Here is a 13,418-nt window from a genome sequence, read left to right as displayed (position 1 = left end):
TACGCCAGACACGTGAACTAACTTACGTGACTAGACATGCAAACACGTGTTCGCGTCTTTGAAAGTTTGCCGCTAGAAGGTTCCTACGTAGGGGACTAACTGTCTGTGGTGTGGTGTGATTGGCTTTTTTCACTTAGGATAGTGTTTTCAAGGTTCATTCATGTTGTAGCACACTTTAGAGCAATTGTTTTTTATTGCTGAATAGTATTTCATGGTATAGATATAGTGTATTGGAATATCCCCTCATCAGCTGATGGACGTTAGGTTTGTTTCCGTCTTTGGCCTCTTCTGAATAATACTGTAAACATTTGTGTGCTCATTTTTGTGTGAACACATATTTTCATTTCTTTTGAGTAGTTCTACTACTACCTAGTAGTAGAACTGTGGGTTGTATGGTAACTAAATGTTTAACTTTTTGAGGAACTGTCAAATTGACTATGCCGTTTTATATTCATACCAGCTATGTACAAGGGCTCAGAGCCTTCCACATTATTGCCAGCATTTCTTTTTACCTTTCTTTTTGTTCATAGCATTCTATGCAAAGTGGCACCTTGTTGTAGTTCTGACCTGCATTTCCCTTATAGCTGGTGGTGCACTGCATCTTTTCACATGCTTTTTATACATTTGTGTATCTTATTTGTTGAACTGTCTATTCAAATTCTTCATGCATTTTTAAATTGGGTAGTTTTTTATTATTGAGTTTTAAAGAGTGATTAATGTATTTTAGACACAAGTGCCTTCTCAGATATTTGATTCATGAAAGTTTTTCTCCCATTCTGTGGTTTGTTTTCTTCACTTTTTGGTGGTGCCATTTGAAGTACAAAAGTTTAATGTTTTGATGATTCAATTTATCTCTTTTTTCTTTTGTTGCTTTTGACTTCAGTGTTGTATCTAAGAAATAATTTCCTTACCTGAGATTGTGAAGTTTTATAGTTTTAGCTCTTACATTTGGGTCTATGATTCCTTCATATTTTGTGTGATATAGGGGTGCAATTTCATTATTTTTCACGCAGGTATCTGGTTGGCCCCAGCACCATTTGTGAAAATACTTTTCATCCCCACTGAATTATTTCAACCCTCTTGTTGAAAATGAATTGATCATTCTTATAAAGTTTATTTCTCAATTCTCAATTCTATTTTATGGTGCACCATCTCTATCTTTATACCAGTACTATCCTTTTAATTACTATAGATTTGTAGTGTGTTTTTAAATGTGGAAGTGTGAATCCACCAATTTTGTTCTACTTTTTCAACTTGTGCTGGTTATTTTGAGTCCCTCGTTTTTCCATATGAATTTTGGAATCAACTTGTAAATTTCATCGAAAAAGGCAGCTAGAATTTTGATAGGGATTGCACTGAATCTGTAAATAAACTGGGGGACTATTGTCATCTTAAGAGGGCTTCCCTGGTGGCTCGGTCAGTAAAGAATCTGCCTGCAGTGCAGGAGATGCAGATTCAATCCCTGCTTCAGGAAGGTCCCCTGGAGGAGGCCATGACAAACCACTCCAGTATTCCTGCCTGGAGAATCCCAGGGACTGAGGAGCCTGACAGGCTACATTCCGTAGGGTCGAAAAGATTTGTACACAACTGAAGCGACTGAGCACAACACGCACAAACCATCTTAAGAATGTGAAGCCTTCCAATCCATAAACATAGGGCACTTTTCATTTGGATCTTCTTTATCTCAACGTTTTGCAATTTTCATTGTGCAAATCTCACACATCTTTTGTTAAATTTATTTGTAGTATTTTGTTCCTTTTGTTGCTAATGAAAAAGTGATTGTTCATTTTCAGATTGCTCATTGCTGTGCTGTGCTGTGCTTAGTCACACAGTCATGTCCAACTCTTTTCGACCCCATGGACTGTAGCACGCCAGGCTCCTCTGTCCATGGGATTCTCCAGGCAAGAATACTGGGGTGGGTTGCCATGCCTTCCTCCAGGGGATCTTCCCAACCCAGAGATCAAACTCAGGTGTCCCTCATTTCTACTGTATTGCTACTATATTGTATTGTTTATCACTACTGGACAATTGATTTTTGTATATTGATCCTGCAACCTTGCTGTACTTGCTCATTAGTTCTAGTAGTTTTTGTGTGTGTGATTCCTTATGATTTTCTATATATTTGACCATCTGTGAACAGTTTTACTTCTTTTTTCCAATCTAGATTTCTTTTATTTCTTTTTCTTGTCTGATTTTTCTAGCTAGAACCTCTAGTCCAATGTTGAATAGAAGTGGTCAGAGCAGACATCTTGGTCTTGTCTTTTGATCTCAGGGGGAAAGTATTTCCTTCTCTACACTAACTAAGATGTTTGCTATGGGTGGTAGCTCAGATGGTAAAGCGTCTGCCTACAATGTGGGAGACCTGGGTTCAATCCCTGGGTCAGGAAGATCCCCTGGAGAAGGAAATGGCAACCCACTCCAGTATTCTTGCCTGGAAAATCCCATGGACTGAGGAACCTGGTAGGCTACAGTCCATGGGGTCGCAAAGAGTCGGACATGACTGAGCGACTTCACTTTAATAGATAGCTTTTATTGAGTTGAGGAAGTTCCCTTCCATTTTTAGTTTGTTGAGTGTTTTTATTATGAAAGAGGATTAGATTTTGTCCAAGGCTTAGTCAGCATCTATTGAGATGATCATGTGATTTTTATCTTTTATTACATTATTATAATGTGCTACATTGATTGACTTTTTGATATTGCATTCCTGAATAAATTCCTCTTGGTCATGGTGTTTTCATATGTTGCTGTATCAGTTTATTTTAGTTTCTTTTTTTTTTTTGCATTTATACTTATCTAAGCGATTTTGGATTGTAGTTTTCTTTCCTAGCAGTGTCTATGTCTGGTTTTGTTAGTAGTAGTAGTGGCCTTGTAGAATGAGTTGGGAAGCGTTCCCTTCCCTTGTATTTTTTGAAGACTTGACGAGGGATTGGTGTTAATCTTTAAATGTTCTTATTTTGATTTTTTTTTACAGCTTCCTTTGTCATTTGCATTTTGTTATTGTTAAATTGCACACGGGGTTGTAAACGGGGTCAGGAAGCTGATGTTTATGCTGATCCTCTCCTGTAGGACAATTGACAGTGACAATGCAGAACTTCAACTAAACTGTTGAGTCTTCTGTCTCCTTCTACTGAACAGTGCTGAATATTCCACCACCAGAGCACATGTTTAATTACAGAAATAAATTGAAGCATTTTATATCTTGAATTCAGTACCACAGTTGGAAAATGCCATTTTCCTCAGTAGAGCTATGGGTGTATGCCCAGTTCACTGTACCTGGATTAAGAACTCTTACCTGCAACTTATTAGTGCCAATTTGTTTGGAAACATTATTTAAAAGAGCCTATTAAGAAGTGTTACACTGACCTCCTTTCGAGTCAGAGAGCCTGAGAACAAGGAGAGTTTGTTGGATCCTAGACATCACGTAAGGTACTATGAATAATAAATAATAAATATTTAGATTGTCTTCCTACATGTTTCAAAATACTTTCAGTCATTAATCACTCTACCAAGTCAGTGGGGAAAATTAACACTGAAGAAATAATAATAATAACAACTAATGTTTACTAAGTAATTCCTATGTGCCAAGCACTTGTAAATCCTTTACATATGCTATCTCTTTTATTCCTCATAGCAATCTTATGAGGTCAGTGCTAATATTATTCTCCACGTTTCAGATGTGGAAGCTCAGAAACAGAGAGATGATCCAAGTTGCTTGGTGTCAGGCAGGCAGAGAGTTGGCAGAACCAGGATCTGACCTGAGTTATGTAACTTCATGCTGCTGCTGCTAAGTCCCTTCAGTCATGTCCGACTCTGTGCAACCCCATAGACGGCAGCTCACCAGGCTCCGCCGTCCCTGGGATTCTCCAGGCAAGAACACTGGAGTCAGAGTGGGTCAGGCATATTCTGAAACAGGGATTCAGATTCAGGCTTTGTTTTATAAGTTTTAGATTTAAAAGTCATTTGTCTCTCTCTTATGAAGGATAAAATTTCCAGCCAACACTTAAGAAATGTCTATAAAGAATGTGCTTAGATTGTCCTAAGGACTTGAGCTCACACAGTCTCTCTCTGCAAGATTAATGTAATAGATAAATTAGTATGGTAAATATTTAACATTTATCGAGTGCTTACTATATTCTAGGGTAAGTAATATGTTTGTATAAATTAAGTAAATTTGCAAAATAACTGTGAAGTGGATATTATAATTACCATCTTCAATCACAGATGAAGCCACTGAAGCAAAGATGTATAACTTGGGTGGGTGCATACTCAGTTGCTTCAGTCGTGTCTGACTCTTTGTGACCCTAGGGACCATCACCCACCAAGCTCTTCTATCCTTGGGATTCTCCAAGTGAGAATACTGGAGTGGGTTGCCATGCCCTCCTCCAGGGGATCTACCTGACCCAGGAATCCAACCTGGGTCTCCTGCATTTCAGGCAGATTCTTTACCCACTGAGCCACCAGGGACGTCTGATGTGTAACTTGCCCAAGGCCAATTAGTAATAAGTGGCACAGTCCAGATTTGAATCCAGAATCTCGATTCTTAATCACTTTGCCATGCAGTTTCTCTAAGTCAGTAAGTCATCACCTAATACATGGTCACAAGAATATAGCCACACCAAGAAAGCAGTGGTAAGACTGCATCATCGTGTTTGTGCACGTGAAGACTGAAGTCACTTCTCCAGGAGAGAAATGTGTTTTGGCTAAAAGGAGGAGAAACACTTTTCTCTGAATATAAGACCACCTGAAGCAAGTATGGAAATATTAAAAAAAATTTTAATTTGGATAAGAAGGCTCTTAGCTTGTGCTTCCACAGAGGACAGGAATAGACTGACGGGATACGGGGAGCACTCAGGAGCCTTTTCCTTGTAGTGGTGACATCACCGGACCTGGGTTTATTTGGCACTTTTCCTTATGGAAACACAAACATTTCTTCTGACATTGTTCTGTGGTTTTCCTGCAGAGCATTCTACCCTTACGCAGGGCATTCTACCCTTATGCAGGGCTACACTGCAGACCTCTGTGTTCGGGTGGGAACACAGAGGCAGCACTTGAGCCAGACCAGAGAGCCAGGTGCATCTACGCCAGTTTGTGGGTCCTCTGGTCTGTAGCTGTGATAGAGTTTTATCTCCTCGAACACATGTCTTCACCTCTTGGTCTTGAAGACACTGAGTTTGAAGCAATTTGCAACTTTTTAAAGGATTATTCAAATTATCAAAATACATTTTATAGAATGTTTTCAATGAAATTATTATTAAACTGAATTCTCTAAGTTATTTTTATAAAAAAAAAATTACCTTCACATCAAAAGCAAGTAAACCAATATTGCCCACCCTTTCCGTTCCTCACATGCAAACAAAGACCAGTGAAAATCAAATGTCAAATACAGGGGCTTTTAAAAAATACGTTTGGTCCGTTTCCACTATCAAGGTAACCTGGTGACTTCTTTTCTCAAGTCCTCACACAGGTATTCAGGAATACCAGAAGGGTGTGCCAAAGATCCCAACAGCTTGTATTACGGTGGAGGACGCAGAGATGATGTCAAGAATGGCTTCTCGCGGGAACAGAATTGTCATTCAGCTGAAGATGGGGGCAAAGAGCTATCCAGATGCTGATTCCTTCAACACAGTGGCAGAGATCACTGGGAGCAAGTATCCGGAGCAGGTGAGTGAAGACAAAGGAAAGGGATGGACTGTCTGGGAACAGGATGTTGCAGTCAAGTTTCAGTTTTTAGAAACAGTTTAGGAAAGAGAGCACGAATCTGCAGAGCTGATCCTCATAGACTCATTAAAGGCAGACACTTCATACACACACATGCACACACACACTCACACACACGGCTTCCCTGGTGGTTCAAATGGTAAAGAATCTACCTGCAATGCAAGAGACCCAGGTTCAATCCCTGGGTGGGGAAGATCTCCTGGAGAAGGAAATGGCAACCCACTCCAGTATTCTTGCCTGGGAAATCCCACGCACCAAGGACCCTGGAGGGCTACAGTCCATGGGGTTGCAAAGAACAACTGAGCAACTAACACACACACACACACACACACACACACACACACACACACACACATATTTTCCCTATTAAAAGTTTACTACATTGAATGAACAAGGGCAGGACTAACCAAAGGCCAAAACATGACCCGCTGTGTGGAAGTTCACCTCTGAATAGCTGAGGGCAGTAATTGTCTATTTGTGTCGAATTTCTTCCATTTGGAACCAGCTTGGCATTTGAGATCATGCCAATGGTTGATAGTAGGCTTATTGTGTGACTTGTCTTCATCTTTTCAAAGCTCCGTGAAGTAGGTCTATTTTCTCCATTTTACAGTTGAGGAAAAATAATCTGGAAGGAAACTCACTTGCCTAAGGTCCATACAGCTAGTAAATGGCTGAGAAGGGACTCAAACCAGGACCTTGTGAATATTAAACCAAACTGTAGACCACAGTTTACATGAACTCTTTAGAGGTTTTTTTTAAATCAAATAGTCCTAGATACATATTCAAACTCTATACTAGCTGAAGATTAAATACCTTCAGCGAGTTACTTATCCTCTAAGTCTAAGAGAATTTATCTACAAAGAAGGGGAAGAACAGGATCAGTGTGAGGACTAGATTAGATAATGCACATCCGATAGCCTCCTGATTCAGTGTTTGTCGTGTCACAGGCACCCACTGAATGTCATGTTTTCTTCCTATGACATTAAATGTACAAAAAAATGGCTTTTATAAGGTTTCTGGTATGAATCTTATTTATTAGTAGGTATTGGAATTCTGAAAATAGCCCCTAAAATAAAGCTGTTCGGGAAGTTTAGACTTGTATTTCGTTTAAGGAGATCAGTGGGATGAGAGAACAAGTGCACAGTGATGCAGAAACTTCTGCAAGCGTCCTAGCTTGGGGCCTCTCTCAGACTTAAGGGCTGTGCTGCAGTACAGATGCGGTTTAAGTCCAGAACCCTTTTCTCTCTTCCTAAATGAACTGCTCCCAGGACTGGGGCATGCATCAACCCTGGGGTTATAAGCCACAGATATAGTGGAAAAGCAAGATCTCAGTAGGACCAGGGGAGTCAGACAGCCTTAGCGAAATTATAGTTTTAAGTGTTGAGAAAAGAAACAAGTCCCTTGTCTCTTCAGGAAACAGAGGCAATAGAAGAGCCAAGAGTCCAGGTTCCAGGAACTGAGTAGTCAAGACCCCTTGGAGTGTAATCCTTACTGTCAGTACTTCCAGGATGAAATGTTGCTTTGTTAAGGTTGTTAGTCCAGATGGGAGGGGTTTAGGATTATATTTTTATCAGCTGTCCAGATGCACACACTGGTAGCCTAAGAACAGGGGGCAAGGTAAGAGTGAGTTATCGGAACCGTAGTCTGAAATGGCCAGTGGGTGTCAGGGTCTGTGGCTAAAACATTAAAACAGAGGCATTCTCGGGCAGCAGCAGCTGGAAGGTTGAGGTGGTGCTGGCTCAGAGCTTCCCAGGAGCCAAGGCACCTTCCCGCTGCGCACGGTCAGTCTACTCCTTAGCCCTGCAGGACTGTTTTTTCAATCAGTTTTACTGAGGTATAGTTCACATAAAATAAGCTTACCAAATTAAAGTGTACAATTCCATGAGTGTTGAAAAATGCACCCAGTAATATAACCCCAAGCATAATAGAGAATATTTTCCTCACCCCGAATGTTCCCTTGGGCCCCTCACAGTCCATCTCCTCCTCAACTCCCCTGTCCCCGAGGGACCATGATCTGCTTCCTGAAACTATAGCTCTTTCTTCTCTAGAAATTCATGGAGATAGCATCATGCACGTGGAGTCTTTCGCACTGGCTTCGTTCACTCAGCATAATGCTTTTGAGACTTATCCATGTTGTATCGCTGCTCACTCCTTTATTCTGCTGAGTAATATTTCACTGTGAGGCTAGACCTCAATGTATTTATCCATTCACCGAGGATGGTGGACATTCTGGTGGTTTCTGGGTTTTGACTGTTATGAATAAAGCTTTTGTGAACATTCTTGCATAAATCTTCTCCTGGCCATGTGTTTTCCTTCTTTATAAACAACAACAAGTGCCTAGGAGTGGAATTGCAAGGCTTGCCTGAATCTTAGCATCCTAATCTCTGTAAAGATGCTTCAGTCTGTATTCTATGGGGTAGCACCTTCTCCAGGTGTGTGATGGACAATTGCAGAGAGGTCCCAGGAATCAGGATTTCACCTCAATCGTAGTGTTGCATCGCATTCCAAGAGTCAGTTGTAAATATTTTGTTACCTAGATGTAAAGGATGGAAGATTAGCAAAAGGTCTCCCACAGAGAAGTCACAGTATTACCTTCCCAGAAGGAATGTGGGCGAGTGCTGTGCAGTGACGTCCACTTGGCTGTGTGTAGGGGGAGTCTGCCTTACAGTCTGCCTGGAACCACAGAGGGGTCTAGGCTGTGAAGGGAAGCCGGAAGCATGTGTTTTCCCCCTAGGGATTAGGCAACTTAATGAACATAAGCACAGTACATCCCTTACAAAGCCTCCTCGGGGAACCCTCCCCTCATTCCACCACTTGATGCCATTGTTAGACTATCATCTCCCACCAGAGCTTGTCGCAGATGCCATGAGCCTTCTGTTTACTTTCTTTTTTTCCCTAACGCCTATCCCAGAATTTGGCAGGCAGTGGCTTCTCCACACATATTTTATTTCAGTGAAATGAGGAGAGAAATAATAAAAAGAGAAGAAAATGAATGGACAATTTTCTTAATCTCTATTCTCTTTAAATCCAGAAGTTTTCCTGCCTATTTAGAACATTGGTTGTCCATGGGCATATTGGACATCACCCCTAAATGCATTTCTATGTGGCTAAACTCGAGTTCATCAACTCCCTCACACCTGACACCTCATCTTAATTTCTTGTCTCTATTAAAGGAACCCTATTTACTTATGAGCACAGTTCAGAGACTTCAAGTTATTTTTCCTTCTTCCTCTCTATCACTGTCCTACAGTTAAGAGCCATATCCCATTCAGTCTGCTTTCAACCTATTTTTTTTTTAATCTATTCCTGCTTTGTCTTTATGTTGTTATTGTTCTAATTCAGGCCCTTGAAATTTCCCTCCTGACTTTCTTTTCTTCTGTTTGTGCATTTTTTCTGCTTCTGCATTTTTGCAATGCAGTTCAGTTATCTTTTAAAATGCCAGTCTCAAAGTGGAGTTTCCAAGCTGTCAGGGGTCCTGTCCCCTAAAAGATAAAAGTTATGATAAAGGTAAATGCTGGGACTTTGATGGCACTCCATTGGTTAAGGCTGCACCTTCCCATGCAGGAGGAGCAGGTACTATGCCTGGTTGGGGAGGGATGCCTCGCAATCAAAAAACCAAAATATAAAACAGAAGCAATATTGTCATAAATTCAATACAGATTTGGAATTGAACTGGGGTCTCCTGCATTGCAGGTGGATTCTTTACCAACTGAGCTATCAGGGAAGCTCCCCCCAAACAAATAAAAGTAAAATAAAGGTAAATGCTGGAGTGAGTGATTGGAGGTGAGAAAGACAGAGGAAAAGAGAACACGTTGGGAAAAGTTTAGGGGAGTTAAGTAGGAGGCAGTTATGGTTAAATTAAATTAAACTATTCATAAATGAGTGAAAAATTAGAATGAAGAAAGGGGAAAAAGAGATGCATGGTAGAGATCCCGTACCACCTAGACCCATTCTTTCCCTGGCTAGTGAGGGAGTTCAGCTCTCCTAAACTCTGGCAAACTTTTCTAACATCATTTAACTTTATTTTTTATTTTAATTTTAATAACATTTTTATTTAAATTAGTATGTTGACAATGACATAAATATTGGTCTTGATAGTTTATGTTGACCTACTTATCCCTGACATATCCCTGATACCTTGCTTCTTATTAACGACTGGGAAGCAATGCTAAATAGTGCTGAGCAAACCAGTTGCAGTGGGTATTACTGCTAAAAATGAAGAGGATGTGTTTTGAAACTGCCATTATTCTGCCTGCAGCCAAGCATCGTGGGTGACCTGAAAGTGGTCTAACACCCAGGCAGTGGCTGATACTCTTCGGCGCTGACACCCACCTTATATCTCATACATGCACAGCACCTTGATGAAAGGAAAGCATTTAACACATAAAGAATCCTTCTGATTTGGCCCAAGATCTATGGACAACATGTTGTGAATTTTGGCTCTGGAAAAGTGTATATGTGATTAATGAAGCATTAGTTTCAAAACCCTGTTACATAGTTCAGACATAAGCCTTGACTGAATTAACCACAGGCTTTAAAAAATGCCAATTATACACATACTTTATTGGGTTCCAATATATGAAAAGGCAGAATAAGGGTATTATAGACGCAAATCCTACCTGCTTCCTAAAAACCCCGCAAGACGGCTCCTCCAGGCCTGAAATCCTCTCTCCACTCTTCCCTCTTCTGAAACTGCTCCTCTGTGATTTGGGCGTGTTGTGCAGGGTTCAGCTGACCTGAACACTTTGAGGGGGTGCATTTCACTGGCGAAAAGCAGGTTGGCTGGAAGCTCTGACATTAGGCCATTTTTTAAAATATTACTTTTTATTGAAATATAGTTGTTTTACAGTGTTGTGTTAGTTTCTACTGTACAACAAAGTATATCATTATATATATAATTTCCTTTTATGAATTTCCTTTCCATTTCAGTTCAATTCAGTCACTCAGTCGTCTCTGACTCTTTGTGACCCCACAGACTGCAGCACGCCAGGCTTCCCTGTCCATCACCAACTCCCAGAGCTTGCCCAAACTCATGTCCATTGAGTCAGTGATGCCATCAAACTGTCTCATCCTCTGTCGTCCCCTTTTCCTCCCACTTTCAATCTTTCCCAGCATCAGGCTCTTTTCCAATGAGTAACTTCTTCGCATCAGATAGCCACAGTATTGGAGTTTCAGCTTCAGCATCAGTCCTTCCAATGAATATTCAGGGTTGATTTCCTTTAGGATTGACTAGTTGGATCTCCTTGCAGTGCAAGGGACTCTCAAGAGTCTTCTCCAATACCACAGTTCAAAACCATCAATTCTTCAGCTCTCAGCTTTCTTTATAGCCATACATCCATACATGACTACGGGAAAAACCATAGCTTTGACTAGACGGACCTTTGTTGGTAAAGTAATGTCTCTGCTTTTTAATATGCTGTCTAGTTTGGTCATAGCTTTTTTCCCAAGGAGCAAGCGTCTTTTAATTTCATGGCTGCAGTCACCATCTGCAGTAATTTTGAAGTCCCTCCCCGAAAATAAAGTGTCTTTATTTTTTGGAACTCAAAAAAAAATAAGGTCTCTCACTGTTTCCATTGTTTCCCCATCTATTTGCCATGAAGTTTCCCCATTTACATGCCATAAATGAAAATGCCTTTCCATTAATTGAGTAGAATTTCCTGTGCTACACAGTAGGTTCCTCATGAGTTATCTATTTTAAATATAGTAGTATATACATGTCAATCCCAATCTCCTAATTCACCCCACCCTCCCCCAACTTGGCATTTACAAGTCTGTGTCTCTATTTCTGCTCTTCAAATAAGCCTATCTGTATCATCCTTCTAAATTCTGCATATACATGGTATTATCTGATATTTGTTTTTCTCTTTCTGACTTACTTCAGTCTGTATGAAGTCTCTAGGTCCATCTGTGTCTCTGCGACTGGCACAATTTTATTGCTTTTTATGGCTGAGTCCATTGTATATTTGTACCACACCTTCTTTACCTATTCCTCTATTGATAGACACTTACGTTGCTTCCATATCATAGCTATTGTATTAATAAATAGTGCTGCAGTGAACATTGGGGTGCATGGATCTTTTGGAATTGTGATTTTCTCCCAGTGTATGCCCAGGAGTGGGATTGCTGGGTCATATGGTAGTTCTATTTATAGTTTTTTTTAAAGAATCTCGATACTGTTCTCCATAGTGGCTGTACCAATTTACATTCCCACCAACCATGTAGGAGGGTTCCCCTTTATCCACATCTTCTCCAGCATAAATTTTTTGGAAATTTTTTGATGATGGCCATTCTGACTGGTGTGAGATGATACCTCATGGTAGTTTTGTTTTGCATTTCTCTAATAATTAGTGATGTTGAACATTTCTTTCATATGTTTTTTGGCCATCTGTGTGACATTAGGCCTTCGAACTCCTTTCTGTCAGACAGCTTTACCCCCGGGAAATCATTGTGTTTGTGGGGCCCATCCGTGGTTGAAAATGAATCTGAAAGGGTGGGCATGAGAGCTCCTTGACTTCTGAGCTGATCCTCCCTGGTCCTAAAATAGCCATGTTATTCTACTCCCATTTATTAAAGAGCTAATGTGCATTGGAAAATTCATAGGAAACTTATTGCTATTCATGAATAGGTTTCATTTTTCAGTAAGTAGAGGGTATCACACCTATTAGAAGAGCCTTACACGAGTGAGACAGACAGGTAAGGCTCCTAGCAGTCAGCAGCCATTCCCTGATCTGCAGATGGGGAAACTGAATCTGAGGGACTTTGTCCACGGAGACACAACAAACGTGTGATAGGTCACATCTGGAAGGTGACCACAGGTTTCCCGACTCCCATTCCTTTCTACCTCAAAGATACTCCATTGTGCCGGGGTGCATTGTAGCTGGACAGATAGTGTGTGAATCTGTGGGATTTTGTTGATTCATGATTCAAGTCATGCTATGCCTGCTAAGTCATTATCGGTGTCTTTTTCTCATGCTTTTTCTTCTGATATCACTCTCCTGGGCATGAACAACTCTCAGATATACTGTCCCCTGTTGTTCTGCAGTTTCCTTAGAGCACCCATGAGGAACCCACCTGTGCTTGGTCCATTCTTGCTACTCATCGTCTCTCCACTGAGTCTGATTTGGGTCTCAGTCTCTTTAGCTCCCTGTCCCTGGTGGATGCAGCACTTCTCTGGTGTCAGTGACACTTTCTGATGCCTCTTCCCCAAGCCCCTATTCATACACCTTTACCCTCACCAGTCCGGTAATCAGGTGTTTCTGTTTTAGCAAAAGACCAGAGACAAAGACTAAATAGATCTACTACCAATCTCATCACCTAAAAAGCACTTTTTATTTGGAAATAGTTTTAAGCTCCCAAGAAGTTGCAAAAATAGTGCAGGAAGCTTGGGTGAGGTGTATCCTTTGTTCAGCTTCCCCAGTGATGACATCTTAGAGAACGGTGGAACAGAAACCCAATAAGGAAACGCTCTGAAGACACTCCCAAGAGTGAGCCTCTTTCCTGGAAAGCAGCGGCTGCCTGTGAGCAACCTCTGTGGAGCGCCTGGTGTAGGTGGGACCCCGTGCTAGCATCTCCCCACACAGTCCTTTCCCAGGCTTCGTTTATGATCCTTCCAGGGTCTCCCACTCAAACAAACAAACACAGAAGGAGGGTTGTGCTCAAACTGACATGATTGGGACCTGAGACTAGGGCCACGGGCAGCT

At 41.0% G+C, this 13,418-nt stretch overlaps 1 protein-coding gene across 2 annotated transcripts in view; it reads left to right on the top strand.

Annotated features, from left to right (window-relative positions):
• CPQ (carboxypeptidase Q) overlaps positions 1-13,418 on the top strand; it is a 561,149-nt gene that overhangs the window by 261,832 nt on the left and 285,899 nt on the right. For both annotated transcript variants that reach the window (XM_010863545.1, XM_010863546.1), the window contains exon 4: positions 5,454-5,661. In XM_010863545.1, the coding sequence (XP_010861847.1) occupies positions 5,454-5,661 (208 nt within the window). The remainder of the gene's footprint in view (positions 1-5,453; positions 5,662-13,418) is intronic.

Source organism: Bison bison, unplaced genomic scaffold (assembly GCF_000754665.1).
Source record: "Bison bison bison isolate TAMUID 2011002044 unplaced genomic scaffold, Bison_UMD1.0 scf7180017864491, whole genome shotgun sequence".
In the NCBI taxonomy this organism is placed as follows: domain Eukaryota; kingdom Metazoa; phylum Chordata; class Mammalia; order Artiodactyla; family Bovidae; genus Bison; species Bison bison.
Note: the sequence above shows the minus strand (reverse complement) of the source record. Positions and strands in the feature narration are given on the sequence as shown.